The sequence below is a fragment of the Pelophylax lessonae genome (assembly GCF_965119305.1).
Source record: "Pelophylax lessonae genome assembly, chromosome: 3".
In the NCBI taxonomy this organism is placed as follows: Eukaryota; Metazoa; Chordata; class Amphibia; order Anura; family Ranidae; genus Pelophylax; species Pelophylax lessonae.
In genome coordinates this window covers 175,655,059-175,673,283 of record NC_138770.1, presented here as the reverse complement: position 1 = coordinate 175,673,283, position 18,225 = coordinate 175,655,059, and the positions used below count along the sequence as shown (strand labels likewise).

The 18,225-nt window shown below is 39.7% G+C and overlaps 1 protein-coding gene across 3 annotated transcripts in view; it reads left to right on the top strand.

Moving 5' to 3' along the window:
* Positions 1-18,225, top strand: part of EPHB1 (EPH receptor B1) — a 453,186-nt gene that overhangs the window by 315,242 nt on the left and 119,719 nt on the right. For all 3 annotated transcript variants that reach the window (XM_082252213.1, XM_082252214.1, XM_082252215.1), the window contains exon 5: positions 17,418-17,753. In XM_082252213.1, coding sequence (XP_082108339.1) covers positions 17,418-17,753 — 336 coding nt within the window. The remainder of the gene's footprint in view (positions 1-17,417; positions 17,754-18,225) is intronic.

The window sequence follows — 18,225 nt, the reverse complement described above, 5'->3', positions numbered from 1 at the left end:
ATGTGAAAAAGCTGAAATTGAGACAGTGACCAGTGATCACCAGACATGCTTGGGGTGTTTTTCAAAGTGATTTCTCAGCAAAATAAAGCATGGAGACATGGGTTAATGGGTGGATTTATTTTGATTATTAAAAATTAAAAAGTGTTTTTGTTTTGTGGCACTCAGATACAGAGTAATCCTACTTAAAGGAAGGCTTGTAGAGTGTGGGAATGTGTGGGTAAAAGGCTTTAATGGTTTTTGTATGGTGATTCATGAGTGTGTTGGAATTATGCAGTTGTGCGAATAATCTGTGAGCTCTCCATATTGTAAGATTTTTTTGTTTCTCTTGAAAATAAAAAGCACATTTGGGAAAAAAAGTGACCATCTTTTGTAAGGGATAGAGGTAGTAATATACTGCGCCAACCTTAATATGAACTCATATACCAAAAAAAAGCAGCTAACACAAAATCCTGAAAAACAGATCCATAAAGTATTAAAAGTAGGTGTAGCGCTAAGCAGGTGACATATACAGTCCTTCAATTTAATTGAGGGACCGGCACCAGCACCCAAGTGTCAGAGCCTCTGTGAGCAACCTGTGAAGTGGAGGAGAACAAGGTCTCTAACATCCACTAGCTCTGTAATGTCATCATGGAGGAGTGTAAGAGGACTCCAGTAGCAACCTGTGAAGTTCTGGTAAACTCTATGCCCAAGATTGTTAAGGCAGTGCTGAAAAATATTGGTGGCCACACAAAATATTGACACTTTGGGTCCAATTTGGACATTTCCAGTTAGGTGTGTACTCACTATTGTTGCCAGCGGTTTAGACGTTAATGGCTGTGTGTTGAGTTATTTTGAGGGGACAGAAAATTTTCACTGTTGTACAAGCTGTACATTCTCTACTTACATTGTAGCAAAGTGTCATTTCTTCAATGTTGTCACATGAAAAGATATAATAAAATATTCACAAAAATGTGAGGGGTGTACCCACTTTTGTGAAATACTATATATATATATATATATATATACTGTATATTGTAGTCAAGGCACTCAAAGACAAAAATTTTGTAAGTGCCTCAACTAAAGCTGGTCTCTCTGCTGTCAGAATACTGTAGCTCAATGGGTAGGATTCCCCAACTCACACTGAATATGTGAATGGGGTAATCATTTTTTTTTTTTTCATTTAAGGAGCTTGTTGAAAGAAAAAAAAATAATCATCTATGGGCTGCTTAACTTTTGTCTATTAACTTTTTTTTTAACAGCAGTGCACCCAGGCTAATTTCTGACAAAGTGCAGTAACCACAGTTGGAACTATATCCCCTGTAAGGTTTATTTTTGCATCTGTGTCCCATTGGGGAGATTTACCTTTTCTTCCTGTCCCATAGCCAAACAGTGAGAGGAAATCCCTATAAATTAAAACAATATTAAAGTCTTGTTTTTTTTTTTTTTTTTAAATAACAAACATGTTATACTTACCTTAAAATTACATACAGCGCAGCACTATAGATAATAATTAAGTTATAAGGAATTCATCAATTCATAAAAGCATATGATAAAAATCCAAATCAATGAGTCCAAATGATGTATTTCACAATGTAGCCATGAAGGCCAGAATATAGAACAGAGATCCGTGAGAGTGAAAAGAGATCCAGTAACATTACAGGTGACAATGCCCTCCACCAAAATATAGATTGCTCACTCACTTCAAAGTATGGACCCCTGATTTAACAGAAGGTCATAAGCTCTTGTCCCACCTTTGGGTAAGTATAGAAGTCAGCGAGGGGTCTTGGTATACGAGCAGATCCCAATAACATGTGGATAAACAAAATAAAACTAAGTGCTCTCAGCTGGCTCTAAAAAGTGTTGCTTTAATATAAAAAAATCCACTCATAAACAATCCTCTTGTTCATTAGCTAATAGTCATACACAGAGTACCAGTCTCATATCGGCAGCTGACGAAAACCCTTGGACGTAACGCGTGCGGGGGAAGGAGCTACAGAGGATGACATCATCCGCTGCTATCCTGCTCTGCCGCGGCTTCCAGCCACATGTGCGGGAGTAACGTCATCGCAGTTCCTGTCAGTCACAGAGCCGGAGTCCGCGAACCCAGAAGCAAGAAAGGTAGAGATGGGAGCCCGCTGCGGCTCTGAGATCTCAGCGCAGGAGGGCCTCAGTTTAAGGTAAGCTTACCATAATGTGCTAGTATGCAATTTAAAAACGTCCAGCACTTTAAGAGACATAATTGATGGGCTATTGTTTGCTCCAGAACTACTTCTGTCCCAGTAAAAATCTATGGCAATAAAAAAGCAAGTGAAACAGATCAAACGCAAGTCAACTGCAGATCAAATACACTTCTAATTATTTTGAATAATCTCTGAAGCATCATAAACTATTGTCAAAAGCACCCTGTAATGGTCAATTGAAGCTCATCAACACTGACCCTTATAGCACCATGGCCATCACCAATTTTAAGTGTATATAATTGAACCTAATATAAGGTAAACATGGACAGATGGATCAGACTAGTTAAAGGTTTTCTTTTTTTCTAAAGAAGTACGAGTACAAATCTGCATATTAAATAGGTATGTGTAATTGAACATATGTTGCATTTACTTCCTCCTAGAACCATCTTGGAATACCTTGTTTATTTTCTGTAAAGAAGAAATATTACTGTCTACAAGTACGAGACATTTGTCTGTCAGTTCTGTACTTTCTGTCATTACATGGAGGGGGAGCTGTACCTTAGTCCAGGAGACAGGGGAAATCTGTTATCATTGACTGTTCATTGCCATTTGACTGAATTCCTGTTGTCTTTATTAGACCTGCATTGATGGCCTTAAAGTATAAAGTATAGTATTTTTGGATTATGTTTATTTATTTATTAAAAAGAAAATAATTATTCTTTTGCCAGAAGGTGGAGCTCCAGTCTTTTTTTCACATGCTCTCCAGGTATATAGTAATTATAATATAACAATTTATAACTAGAAAAGCTACAATTTCTGGGGAAATTGTGTGAAGTGTTCTTGCCTCCACCAGTCATATTGTGAAAACTATCAGGACTATGGCTTAGCCATTTTTAGTGGCAGCAGGGATAGCTGAATGTTTTGATATAAGATTTGTGTAGATGGGATGAAAATGCGGGAGTGATGGCAGTTTAGAAATCATGTCCTGATTTTTCAGCTCCTACTCTAGTTTTGAACATTCCGCCATTCATTCCTATGGGACCAATTTTGGCGCAAAAACGCCAATATTTAGTGAACCATTTGGCGAAACGTTCCACAAAGTAATAGCACACTAATCGGGAACAATCCGCGCGTTTCGGTATATTACTGTCTATGTAGTGTAAAAACTGTGGGAGGAGTTAGGGTGGTAAATTTGGCTATAATAATAAGAATATATATGTGAGATAACAGTAAATGGTCTTGCCATTAGGTTTACATATATTGCAATATATGTTCAGGCTGAGCAAATACGTCAAAGTTATCCCTCTCTGGCCAGTCCTTGCCATGCTTTATAAAATGCCAAATACTTATCTGTTTATAGCATACTTCAATGGATATAAAGCTAATATGGAGAGACAAACAGTTTTAGGAGGATTACAGACTTGAGTCTGGTCACTGGTCTGCACTATACAATAGAAATAGAATGTATTTTCTCAATCCAAATAGTTTACATATATTATTATATCATATCTTACTCCTCATCCCCAAGAGTTAATGAGAATATTTTTTTTGTAAATCCTGGAGTTGGGCTTTCAATGGAAGTCCATAGTTTAATATCCCACTTCAGTGATGTTGATTGCGCCATAAGGACCCCCCTCTAATCTACATTCATTTGGCCTGCAGCAGTTCTGAAAGGTATAATGGAAGGAATACATCACAAATGATAATTTTAGGTCTTTAAAATGACTTTAAATTTACCTAATTTTGAATACCAAGTGGTAGTGAGAGAGTTACAATGTTTTATGTTGTGGCCATAGTTATTATCATCTCACATAGGAGCAGAAACACAATCACAGCGTTCCCAAAGGACTTTCTGTGGCTTTGCTAATGACTTGTGACTTCAGTAATTTCCTGTGGCATTCAGTTAACTTTGCTAGATCTCCCTCATCCTAGCAGAGCTGAAACACACAGGTAGGCCATATTGATCATAATAACAAAAAAGTAAATGAATGTGTAAGAAATTGCACACTAATATTCCATACCAAGCAGCACAGTGGTTAAAGCTGAGCATACATGAGACAGTATTTTTGATTAGCCAGTGGGCTGATCAAAAAAAGAAAACTGAATAGATTTCTCCATCCACACAAGCAAGGTGGATGGAGAAATCCTACCCGCCGTGCAATAGTATTCTGACATTGGGACCCCCTGCTTTCATAATACACTGATTAGCACTGCAGCCAATTGGCAAAGGGATCCTGGGCTTGGATATCAGCTAGATTACTATCTGCATGCAGTTTACATGCTCTCCCCCTGTTTGCGTAGGTTTCCACACACTCCAAAGATATGTTAGTAGGTTAAAGGACTCCTGCCAAAATTACTCCCAGTATGATTGTACAAATTGGCTAAGTGCTGACACATTCTTCATGCTGGTCCAAAGCCCATACTACTAGGGAGGGTTGACAAAAGACCTAGCTACCTACATTAACACAATCAAAAAAATCTGAATGGCTGGCTGCACACCCTCCAAAAATCACCCTAATCATATAACCTTGTTATGAAGAAGCACTAATTTAATGTGAAACGGGTCAACCATATCTCTCTCTCCCCTGCTTATGGACTGAGGCTGTTTTTAAATATCTGTGCCTGAATAAAGTGATTTTTGGAGGACCTTAGGTGTGCAGCCATCCGTATTTTGTTGTTTGTGCTATATGGCTGTGAGTCGGGCTGGCACAATTTTGAGCTGAGCAGGTGGAGTCCTGGTTTTGGACTTATCTGGAGCTATGGTTTTTGTGTTAGCTACCTACCTCGTATATTTCACCAAAAAAATTCTATAGAATGGCTTTCAAACATATCAGACATGAGGCCCAAAGAGCTGGCCTGTAGAATCACTATAGAGAGTGGGAAATGACTGAACAGGTATATACATACATTTCCTTGTAATAAAGATTTCCTTTATTCTGTGGTATACTACTCAAATCTGTGAATTCCCCAAATTCAATAAAGAGATTACTCCCCAGTTGATGTGTAACATTAAATAAAAAGATGAATAAATGCGCCGTTGTTTAAACACCTAGATTTCCAAACTTATGATTAAACTGTAAAATATAGATAAAAATAATTAGTATTTCTACGAACAACTGGCAGCGACAGATGTTCACTTCTACAGTCCTCTGCAGATTTTGTTGTTAATGGAAAAAATAGCTCTCTAATGAAAAAGGGATTTTGCAAAAGATTTTTATTGGGCATTCAAATCAGATTGGCTCAAAAGAGGTGAAGATGATGTCCTACATCCACTTTAACCTTTAATTTCGTAAGCTCCTGAGGGTCAAGGAGGTCACAGCTTTGGTCTTTGGGGACTGTCTGTGGCAGACATAAATATCATTTTTTTTTAAAGAGGGACGTAACATAATGATGGTATCATGCTCAGCCCTCTATGATAGCAATAGATATATAAGGGATCTTTAAAAAGTTTTTGAAGACCCCTCGTAGATTCTTGGGTGACCAACTAATCATTATCATAATGTGATTGGGAGCGTGGCCTGAAGCTGCATGTGAGCGGAGGTGTGTGAGCGGAGCTCTCCCGGCCAGCATCCAGCTTGCACTCTATCGAGCTATAAACCTTCCGACATTCATGGCTACACCTCTAATACTCACCCTGCCATGTCACCGCCCTGGAAAACATCTGAAGCGGCGGCGAAACTGGACAAATTCCGGCGCCTGGAGGAGACGCGCAGGCCCACGGACTGTAAAGCTTCCCTTACATCCAAAATAGAGGAAATCAAGATAGATATTTCCCTACTGCGGCAGGATTTCCAAAAGCTGCGGGGGAGGGTGACGGAGGCCGAGGATCGCATATCCAGAGTGGAGGATGATCTCCCCCCGGTCCAGAATTCGGTAGAGCAGGCCTCTCGTGACATTGCCTACTTACTACATATAAGCAAGATGATCTAGAGAATAGGGCCCGACGCAACAATATTCATTTTATTGGGCTACCGGAGGATATGGAGGGTGCCTCTCCTGCTACCTTTTTGGAGGAGCTACTGGTCAAATTGTACGGTAGGGAGACCTTCGCTCAGGCATTTGTCGTGGAAAGGGCACATTGCATGCCGGCCAAGAAACCTCCCCCGGGTGCCCCCCCCCCTTGTGTCTTTATTGCAGGCTTCCTGAACTTCAGGGACAGGGATGCGGTCCTTCGCCTGTCATGTGAGCGAGGTAACATCCCATTGGACAACCACCACGTCCTGGCCTTCCCGGATTTCTCCGCAGAGGTCCAGAAACAGCGCAGCCGCTTCAGGGATGTTAAGAAGTGCCTCAGGACCCGCAATCTCAAATACTCTTATGTTGTACCCCGCCAGGTTGCGGGTGGTTGGGGAGGACAGAATCATAATGTGATTAAATTACATATTATCATAATATTTGATTGGAAGACCTGTGACTGTTGACACTTTGCAGTATTGCCAGATACAGTGGGAGCTCCTAAAGCAGAACTTTGGATTTCCATAAAATATATATATATATATATATATATATATATATATATATATATATAAATTAAAGGAACACTTTTATAGCAACAAGTCAATTAAACGTCTGGGATATTGATCTAGTCAGTTAACTAGCAGATGGGGTTGTTAATCAATTACAGCTGCTTTGGTGTTAATGAAATTAACAACAGGTGCACTGGATGGGCAAAACAGGAATTTTCACTAGTTTTGCATTTGGCTAGGGTCAGTGTTACTACTGGTGGCATGAAGCAATACCTGGATCCTTTAGAGGTTGCACAGGCAGTTCAGCTCCTCCAGGATGGCACATCAATACATGCCATTGCCAGAAGGTTTTCTGTGTCTCCCAGCACAGTCTCAAGAGCACTGAGGAGGTTCCAGGAGACAGGCAGTAACTCTAGAAGAGCTGGACAGGGCTTTAGAAGAACCTTACCCATCAGCAGGACCAGTATCTGCTCCTATGTGCAAGGAGGAACAGGATGAGCACTGCCTGAGCCCTACAAAATGACCTCCAGCAGGCCCCTGGTGTGAATGTGCCTGATCAAACAGACAGAAACAGACTTCATGAGGGCAGCCTGAGGGCCCGACATCCTCTAGTAGGCCCTGTGCTCCCTGCCCAGGACCATAAAGCTTGATTGGCATTTGCCGTTGAACACCAGAATTGGCAGGTCTGTCACTGGCACCCTGTGATTTTCACAGATGAGAGCAGGTTCACCCTGAGTGCATGTGACAGACGTGAAAGGGTCTGGATAAGCGATATAGAACCTTATGCTGCCTGTAACATCATTCAGCATGACCGGTTCAGTGGTGGGTCAGTGATAGTCTGAGGAGGCATAACCATGGAGGGACGCACAGAACTCTACAGGCTAGATAATGGAACCTTGACTGCCATTAGGTATCAGGATGTAACCCTTGGACCCATTCTCAGACCCTACGCTGGTGCAGTGGGTCCTCTGTTTCTTCTGGTGCACGACAATGACCAGCCTCATGTGATGAGAGTATGCAGCCAGTTCCTTGAGGGTGAAGGAATTGATACCATTGAATGGCCTCCACGCTCGCCTGACCTAAATCCAATAGAACATCGGGACTTTATGTTGCGGCCCATCTAACGCCGCCAGGTTGCACCTCAGTCTGTTCAGGAGCTCATTAATGCCCTGGTCCAGATCTGGAGAGAGAGAGATTGACCAGCTCTGGGATGACATGTATGTGCAAGGAAGTTAGTTCATTCTGGCATTAAAGGCATGCTAAGATTCTAAAGCAAATTATGAAAATAAAGGTAAGAAGCTTTTTTGCAGACGAGACATAGAAAGTAGTTTACTAGAGGAGTTGAGAACCTTCACTCGACAGACTATATGAATATTAACTTTAATTATTTAGTCATGTGAACAGAAAATTCCTTTTCACTTTGAATACTCCGTTATTTACAGATGTTTTTCATATGATGGGATAATTGAAGTAAATATTCATACTATTTTTTAGGTGAAGGCTCTTGATACCTGTAGCAAATCAGCCCAACAGTATGTCTGTTCTACAATGAGAAAACCTTTCTGCGCACATTTTTTTTGTTTTGTTTTGCAGAAAAATTTCCACATTAAGTTTACAAGAGGGATAGGGTACCTAAAATAAAATTCACATATTATTTCTTCTCTGAAAATCCCTATAGATACATTTGCATCTAGCACTAGAATATGGTTCATTGGTTTCCTAGGGGATTTACGGGACCCTGGTGTGGTAAGACTAGTACACCGTCCAGCGGTTTCATCGGTATTCATATGACAGTATAAATAAGGGATTTTACTGGATTCTAGACTGACACAATCTCTGGCAGTTCTAGTTGATATGATATATTGTAGCTGAATTATTCATAAATCTCAGGGATATGTTTGAGATTGATGGTTTAAATTTCTAAAGTTTTTCAGGTATGAGATATCAGCATACTATTGTTCTATATACATTTTCATTTTATAACGTACATAACAAGCTCTTAAAGTCAGTTTGTCCATATGATTTCTTTCATCTTATAGTTCACTCATGCCTTTGAATGTTACCAATCTGGAAATGGCCAGTGTTTTTTTTAATGAAGAAGATTGGATTTGAAGATTGTGAACCTACTTATAGCAGTTTGTGAGCAGAATGTGCTGGGTTTATGTGAGGAATACAGAGATTTACTGGATGGCTGTCATTTTTATATTACACAATTGTCATACATAAACTAAAGAAGTCACCTTGTAGTTTTGTGCTCTGACTGTGCTTACAGCCTTGGGGTTTTATATGCAACATCTCTGGGCTTTGTAATATGCTTCAAGTAGAACAGAAAGGGAGCATGATCCTTGCATAAAGCCTACTGAAAGAGAAAAGCCAGCTTGGAGATATAGCCAGCATCAGTATACTGAGTGGAATTAATTGTTCTGCATGTGTGATGGAAAATATACCCTTTGAAAGTCTCCTGGTCAGCGCTGAGAAAATAAATTGCACAGCAATGTTATTGTGACCCACAAAACATCCTCCTAACTCCAAACATGCACATATTATATAGGAAGGGAAAGAAAGAGGTGATGGGTTTAAGGTGAAATTAGAATAAGAAATTATTACATTTATGTAAAGGACTTGAATTTTTCTTGTTTTTAGCACCATACAATCCCCTATATGCATAATTCCCAACTGTCCCTCATTTGGAAGGACTGTGCCTCTTTTGAAATCAAATGCCTCGGTTTCCTCTTCAGCTTCTTTCTTTTTGCTATGATGTACATGTCTATAGAAATGTCACGAATAACAATTGCTGTGATAATGGGCCCAAACCCCTATTATTGTGTACAACAAAATACTAAAAGAAAGATGGAGCTTTGTATGGGCAATTGGAGAGAGGATGATCACAATTATCACACCATATAATTAATTAAAATTGCTCTCTTTATTGAACAGACATATATATATATATATATATATATATATATATATATATATATATATATATATATATATATATCAAATAAAAGACAAAAAAAACAAAATATACTATAACTACATAGAAAGAGTGGATAAAAGAAAAACGCATATGTAGAAATATATTCCCATGGAGAATGCTGATATAGTGTATCTCATTAGATGTTACGGTTTCTAGATAGCACGGTCTAGGGTCCCCAGCAATCTCACGTGTTTCGCAACAGGGCTTCCTCAGGGCCAGAGAGACCAAGGCAGACCGATATTTCTACAGAAAGTATATACAAGAGTATATTTAATATAAACATTAACATTTCAAATGCTTCATTCAAGACATCATATGTATATATTTCTCCACATTAGCTATACAATCAATTCTACAAAACCAAAATCAATATGTACTGACCCAGCTGCGATAGAGACCTTGGCAGACACATGCGTTGAGGGGCAGATCAGTGCAGGCAGATATATGAAAGAGGTTATATGCAATAGAATAACTGCAAATATGTAGATTTTGGGGGAGAATTCACAGTCAGTATCCTCTCAAAATTATCACGGGAACCCCAAAATTACAGGCACCAGACACGTTCCTCGTCAAATATTACATTAACGTAAATGGGGTCTACAAAAGAGAGATATATATAAAGATAAAAGATAGTAACCAGGGGCAAGCGGATTAAAGAATAGCAAGTAACATAAGAAATGTGTAGCCAAAAGATCAAAAACAATCGTGATTGATCCATGTCTATCTCTATAGTTACCTCTGTTAGAACCACTGTATACATGAGGCAGATGCTTCACAGAGTACACTTTATATATCCATATGTATTGGCCATATCATAGACCTTGCCATCACAGTGAGGGACTCCTAAATACAATGGTATATTTAAATAAGAGCATATAATACTCATGGAGTATATAGCCATCAAATAATAAAATAATAATAGTCATCTGCCAGCAATACACCTACCTTACATCCATCTTTGTCACAGAGATCTGCCTGTCAGCGTGCTATTCAAGCTCAGTTTAAATACCTGCCTTAATTGCAGTGTTTGAGCGCCAAAACTCCTATTACACAGCTGCTGTGCAATCAATAGGTAAGTCAGTGCGGAAGTGCTTCACCAATGTCATATCCGCCCTTCAACCAAATGGTCTGGACTTGCCACCAGAGGGCGCCCACACCGTTACTAGCAAGGACAGAGGACCATGGAGCTGCACAGCTAATCAGACTGTGCAGTCCACATACAAACCCCAGCGGGCGCCCATGCCGCCGACTGCAGCATAGCTGCAGCATAGCAGAGCCTGACACCAGACATAGCCTCCCGTGATAATTTTGAGAGGATTCTGACTGTGAATTCTCCCCCAAAATCTACATATTTGCAGTTATTCTATTGCATATAACCTCTTGCATATATCTGCCTGCACTGATCTGCCCCTCAACGCATGTGTCTGCCAAGGTCCCTATCGCAGCTGGGTCAGTACATATTGATTTTGGTTTGTAGAATTGATTGTATAGCTAATGTGGAGAAATATATACATATGATGTCTTGAATGACGCATTTGAAATGTTAATTTTTATATTAAATATACTCTTGTATATATTTTCTGTAGCAATATCGGTCTGCCTTGGTCTCTCTGGCCCTGAGGAAGCCATGTTGCGAAACGCGTCTGCTTGCTGGGGACCCTAGACCATTCTATCTAGAGACCGTAACATCTAATGTAAACTGTATCAGCATTCCCCATGGGAATATATTTCTACATATGCGTTTTTCTTTTTTCCAGTCTTTCTATGTAGTTATAGTATATTTTGTTTTTCGTATATATATATATATATATATATATATATATGTCTGTTCAATAAAGAGAGCAATTTTAATTATTTATATGGTGTGATAATTGCGATCATCCTCTCTCCAATTGCCCATACAAAGCCCCATCTTTCTCTATAGAAATGTATTATTTAACTGCAAAATGTGTTAAATTGTTTAGCACCCTCCTAAGTAGGTGCTAGGTAAAATATATTTGTGACCCTGTTCTGCTTATCAGGAGGGTCTGATCTGTCAGTTAGCCTATCACATGTTTCAAGGTGTGTTCTGTTGAGTCTGGAGAGTCTCCCCACTGTATCTAATGAGGGACCTTGTTGGGCATGGAGGAAACCTAGCCAATAGCACACCAGGGTTTATGACTGTCCCAGTGGGTGGGCATTGCTGCAATGCATCCTGGGATTGGGAAGAAATCTGGAGGGAGCATATGACAGGGTGTCTTTGGGTTGGAAGCCAGGTCCCAGGAGGAGGGTAACGGCTGTCTCTCCTCCTGTTGATGAGGAAGGTGATCCAGGCAGTCGGCCTAGGGACCAGGGGTTGGGCTGTGCTGCAGAGGATCCAGTGTGTGCCGACCAAGTGGAGCTGCTGGGCAGGATTCTTCTGGAAAAACAGTATTGTGAGTACTTAAGCACCTGCCCAGGGATCTGCCTAAGAGAGGGGACCACTCAAGAGAAGCCAAGAGGATCAAGGATCCAGCTAACCCAGTGTGTTGTAATAAAGGGGGTGCCAAGTTGTGAAGCCCTGAAGATTAGGGGTTAAAGGGGGAGCCAGGAAGGGTCCTGAAGTTGCTCAGCAGTGCAGTCTGCTATTAAAGTCAGCTACCTCAGGAAAGGCATACATTAGGAAGCTAATAGGACTCTTTCACAGTCAAAGGTGAAGTACAGTAAGCCGCCTAGCCGTGACTAGCTCAAACAGTGTTAATCAGCATTTAGCCAGCGTTAATCAGCATTTAACCAGCGTTAATCAGCATTCAACCAGTGTTAATCAGCATTTATCAGATCGTTCCTGCTTATTGTGCATAGTATAGTTCTGTTGGAGTATCCCACTCATCCCTTCTCCTATCCAAGTTCCTAATAAAACCTAAAAACCAAAGAAACTGGACTGGTCCTTGTCTGAGGTAAAATCACTTGGAAACATGTCTGAATGTTCTACTGTTGCTAATGGTAACCCAGTGGAACCCATCTTCAGCAACTCCCTTGGGAGTAGTGCTACAATTGTATTGAACCTTTCATTCAGTGTCTAAACTAGCCCTTCTCAACCAAAGTTTACTGTAAACATGGGGTTCCTCTAGAGCAGGGGTCTTCAAACTATGGCCCTCCAGTTGTTCAGAAACTACAACTCCCATCATGCCTAGTCATGTCTGTGAATGTCAGTGTTTTACAATGCCTCGTGGGATGTTTAGTTCCGCAACAGCTAGAGGGCCATAGTTTGAGGATCCCTGCTCTAGATATTTCTAGGGGTTACCTGAGCTATAAGCAACTTTTGACTCTCAGAAAAGTGATTGCTGACACCAATGATCTTTTTACCTATCTGTAGGGAGTGTTTTCCTACTGATTACTAATGTAAAGGGGTCCTTCTACCAATGACACAACACTGACAACTAGTATAACTGGGCAATTCATTGACCACAAATATAAAGAAATACTTTTTCACCGATCAGCAATATAAACAAGTATTTCTCCACTTACCACCAATGTGAGAAAACACTGTGATTTTTGTGGTCTGTATTTCTTTTCTGGCCGTAATTATTATTATTTTCAGTATTTTATTAATTTCATTATTTTTATTGAAACCAGCCATGAGTGAAAAATATGCTAAGTACACTAGGTACCACATAATCCCTTTTTTCTTTATTATTCTTATCTCAGCTTACTGTATATGCTAATGTATCATGATCTGTAGATATGGTGGAAATGGCCTGGTCATGAAGGGGGTAAAACCTACCGAAGCTATTGATATTTGCACTGAAAACAGCCATTTTAGATAACTTTTTGAACTGTCAATAAAAATTTGGCTCTGTCAGTAACTTTTTTGTGTCATGTCAGAAAATACCCCCTTAAGAGGTTGGCAACCTTGGGAGGAGTAATATTTAAAATCAGAAGTAATCTGTTCACATTTCTGTTAATAGACAGGATTTTTGTAGCTAGCATAACCTAGCAATGGGATCATCCTTTTTTTGTGAGCAGCTTTTTGGAATAGAACTTTCGTCATCATAGTAACTATAGAATTTTGTGTAAATTGTCATTGTTCTATTGTGTCCGCGTTACATTCTACAGAGACAGAACCACAGATGCGTTAGTACTACATTAGCATTACAGCTCGGTTCAAAAGGACGACATTTTCCATAGAGAGGGAGGCAAGATCATGCTGTGGCACTTGAGTGTTAAAATAGAAAGAGTTCACAAAGTCACAAAGTCTAACTTTATTGAGCGGATAGTAAATGTTAGACAAGGAATCCCAGCGGACTTGTTTGATAACTGTAAAGTAAAATGGTATAAAAGAACGGCTATATCTGTGAAAGCTTTATTGCCTGAAAGAAAAAGCAGATCATTCTCAGGTCCTCTTTTTTTCACAAAAAATAGGGCACTGGACAGTGACAGCCTATAATATTTATGTATGGCCTTAAGGGAGGGCATCTCATGGTTGCACAACCTTGCTACTCCATTATAACAGGCTTATTTTAGGAGTCAGTGTTTTATGTAGCAAACATGGCTTTAGTCATATCTCTGTGCAGACTGACGGCTAAGAATTTGATCTTCCAAAAAACTATAGTGACCATTACTAGTTGGTATGAGTGCAAGTAATACGATTTAAAGGGTCAGTTGACTCCATTGCGCAGTCTCATTTCATCTGCTACATATGCACTATATTACCAAAAGTATTTGGACGCCTGCCTTTATACGCACAGCAACTTTAATGGCTTCCCAGTCTTAGTCCGTAGGGTTCAATATTGAGTTGGCCCACTGTTTACAGCTATAACAGCTTCAATTCTGCTAGGAAGGCTGTTCACAAGGTTTAGGAGTGTGTTGGCCCCTTATCTCTAGTGAAGGGAACTCCTAAGGCGTCAGCATACCAAGACATTTTGGACAATTTCATGTTTGTTCCAACATGACTCGCACCACTGCACAAAGCAAGGTCCATAAAGACATGGATAATTGTGGAGGGTGGGGTGGAGGAACTTGACTGGCCTGCACAGAGTCCTGACCTCAACCTGATAGAACACCTTTGGGATGAATGAGAGCAGAGACTGCAAGCCAGGCCTTCTCGTCCACATCAGTGCCTGACCTCACAAATGCTCTTCTGGAAGAATGGTCAAATATTCCCATAGACACATTCCTAAAAGTTCAAACCGAGCATCAGAATGGAGAAGAAAGGGAACAGTGAAAGTTAAAGCAAGATCTGGAAGACCAAGAAAAACAGAACAGCTTGCAGGATTGTGAGAAAAACAATTCAAAACCCACGTTTGACTGCACGCTCCCTCCAGAAAGATCTGGCAGACACTGGAGTTGTGGTACACTATTCCACTATAAAAAGATATTTGTACAAATATGGTCTTCATGGAAGAGTCATCAGAAGAAAACCTCTTCTACGTCCTCACCACAAAAATCAGCATTTGAACTTTGCAAATGAACATATAGACAAGCCTGATGCATTTTGGAAACAAGTTCTGTGGACAGATGAGGTTAAAAGTGAACTTTTTGGCAGGAATGAGCAAAGGTACGTTTGGAGAAGAAGGGGCACAGAATTTAATGAAAAGAACTTCTGTCCAACTGTTAAGCATGGGGGTGGATCAATCATGCTTTGGGGTTGTATTGCAGCCAGTGGCACAGGGAACATCTCACAAGTGGAAGGAAAAATGGATTCAATAAAATTTCAGCAAATTTTGGATGGTAACTTGATGCCTTCTGTGAAAAAGCTGAAGTTAAAGAGAGGATGGCTTCTACAAATTGATAATGATCCTAAACACACCTCGAAATCCACGGGGGATTACATCAAGAGGCATAAACTGAAGGTTTTGCCATGGCCTTCACAATCTCCTGACCTCAATATAATTGAAAATCTATGGATAGACCTTAAAAGAGCAGTGCGTGACAGACAGCCCAGAAATCTCAAAGAACTGGAAGACTTTTGTAAGGAAGAATGGGCAAAGATACCTCAAACAAGAATTGAAAGACTCTTGGCTGGCTACAAAAAGCGTTTACAAGCTGTGATACTTGCCAAAGGGGTCAGTACAAGATATTAACACTGCAGGGTGCCCAAACTTTTGCAGACACCATTTATTTTTTGTTTTCTGTTATTTTGAAAGTGTCAATGATGGAAATAAAATCTAACTTTTGTTGACATATTATAAGAATGATATATGTGATAAACGAACCTCCACTTAAATCAGCAAGATGGCTCCGCTCAGATCAGCCAGATGGTAGACCCCGTAACACAAAAATCCGGACAATCCACGATCCAGCATGTTCATAAAGGAATGATAACCACCAATGCTGACGTCACCACGTAATACCCGGAAGTCGGGCGGCTGTGTGTGTTTTTTTGGATCCTGCCGATAAGCCCTGTTTTGATCTTATACATGTGAGTTTTCTACCTTTTTAATAAATGTTTATTTATACATACTTCACTATGGTGGTTATCATTCCTTTATGAACATGCTGGATCGTGGATTGTCCGGATTTTTGTGTTACGGGGTCTACCATCTGGCTGATCTGAGCGGAGCCATCTTGCTGATTTAAGTGGAGGTGTTAAAGGTCCCGGATGAGCTGGTCGATTCACCCTCTGAGTTCTATATGCCTGCATACATGGCGTTTCTGGTAAGTGCAATAGCGTGATTTACTTTCAGCATGGTGATAGCATTACTGAGCGGTGGAGGTTTGCTTTCGAGCACTGCTATACTCATCTTTGGACTTTATTTATATAATTTATTGGACTTTGTGGTTTATCTTTCTGATATAATTGGATGTCACTTTATTTATTTTATTGCACGAGCACATGATTATTCGATATCACATTGTCTTTATTTTTATTGATATCTTTAGTGATATCATTCACTGTATTCGTTTATCACATATATCATTTAGCGCAGCTTTACCTGTTTATATATTACTTTTGGTGTGTCCTACTGTAGCTGCAGCTTTGTTTTATTCAATTCCTCACAGATTGAATTCTTGTGGTCTAGCGCGGTTATTTTACTTTTATATATCATATTCAATGTCTAATCTGTAATTTGATGCCTTTTGGAGATTTTACCATCTTTCCTTGGCTTCTTTATGCACATTAATGCAAATTTTTACCTGGGGTGCCCAAACTTTCGATCCCCACTGTACAAGTAACAGCACACAAACCAGCTATAAATGATAGAGCTGCATTTTTTATAACAAGTTAATGGTCAAGAGTTAGGTTATTTAAAATGCTCATTCCTTTCATGCCTATAACCAGATTTGTAGTGCAGTTTGTCTACCGTAGGCAGGAATATCATACCGTATTATCTAACAAGCTTTAGTGTGTTCCCAACTCAGAAAAATATGGCAGTATACCCTAAATTACAACTATAGACAAAACTTTTTTTTTTTTTAATCTTGGATAGAGTAAGGGAGGGTTATAACCCCTGTCAGTTTTAGTTTTTTGCTATCTTTGTCCCATTGGGCAGATTGCCCTTCACTTCCTGTCCCATAGCCAAAAGAAGAAGTGAGAGAAATTCCCTGCAATTTAAGGGAATCTCTTGGGGCTCCCCAGGTCACCAGAACTAGTGTCCCCGTTAGAAGATTTCTTCTATATTCCTGTTCTGGGGACAACCTAAAATTTAGGATTTTCTTTTACTTCCACTTTCAGTGATAATGGTAAACAGAAAAAATAGAGAGGGTAATGCTCCCTAACAGGTACATAGGTAGGAATTTAAAACCTGACGGGTATTCTAATTCATTTCCACTCTGTCTAAAACGAAAAAAAAAGTTTTGCCTTTAGTTATACTAGTTATACTTTAATTAATTCTACTTTTGTTTTTTTAATAGGTGTTCCTTCTGGACCTCGCAATGTTATCTCTATAGTGAATGAGACGTCGATCACATTGGAGTGGCACCCCCCACGTGAAACTGGAGGCAGGGATGACGTCACCTACAACATTATCTGCAAGAAGTGCCGATCTGATCGGAGGAGTTGCTCGCGGTGTGATGATAATGTAGATTTCGTTCCCCGACAAATGGGGCTCACAGACACCCGTGTTTTCATCAGCAATTTATGGGCCCACACACCTTATACGTTTGAGATCCAAGCTGTGAATGGAGTGACCAATAAAAGCCCGTTCCCTCCCCAACATGTGTCCGTCAATATTACTACCAACCAAGCAGGTGAGTCCCTTTGCTAAATTTTAGGCTTTTTTTCTTTATATATTCTGCTTTACATTTTTTTACAAAAGGCTACCACCAATTTATATATATATATATTATATACTGTATATATTCTTATCTAAAGAGCCAAAAGTATAAAAAAGCTTATTACCAGACAATAGCAAACATCTCATACAATGTGTGATTTATGGCTTAATATTAACTGTTAAATGTTAAATAAAACAACAAAAGGTCAGTGGCTGTTTTGTGTAAGCTCGTTCACATAAGTGCAGTAATAATGTCCTAGCTTCATAAACTTCTAAACTTGGGTTGCTCACACATGCGGTAGGCATCCAGCGGTGACATGGCAAGTTTGGAAAGTGATAGCTAGAAAATTCAGTGCTTAATAACACTAAGAAGATTTCTTTTATTTACAGGTGCATCTCACAAAATTTGAATCGTCAAAAAGTTAATTTATTTCAGTAATTTAATT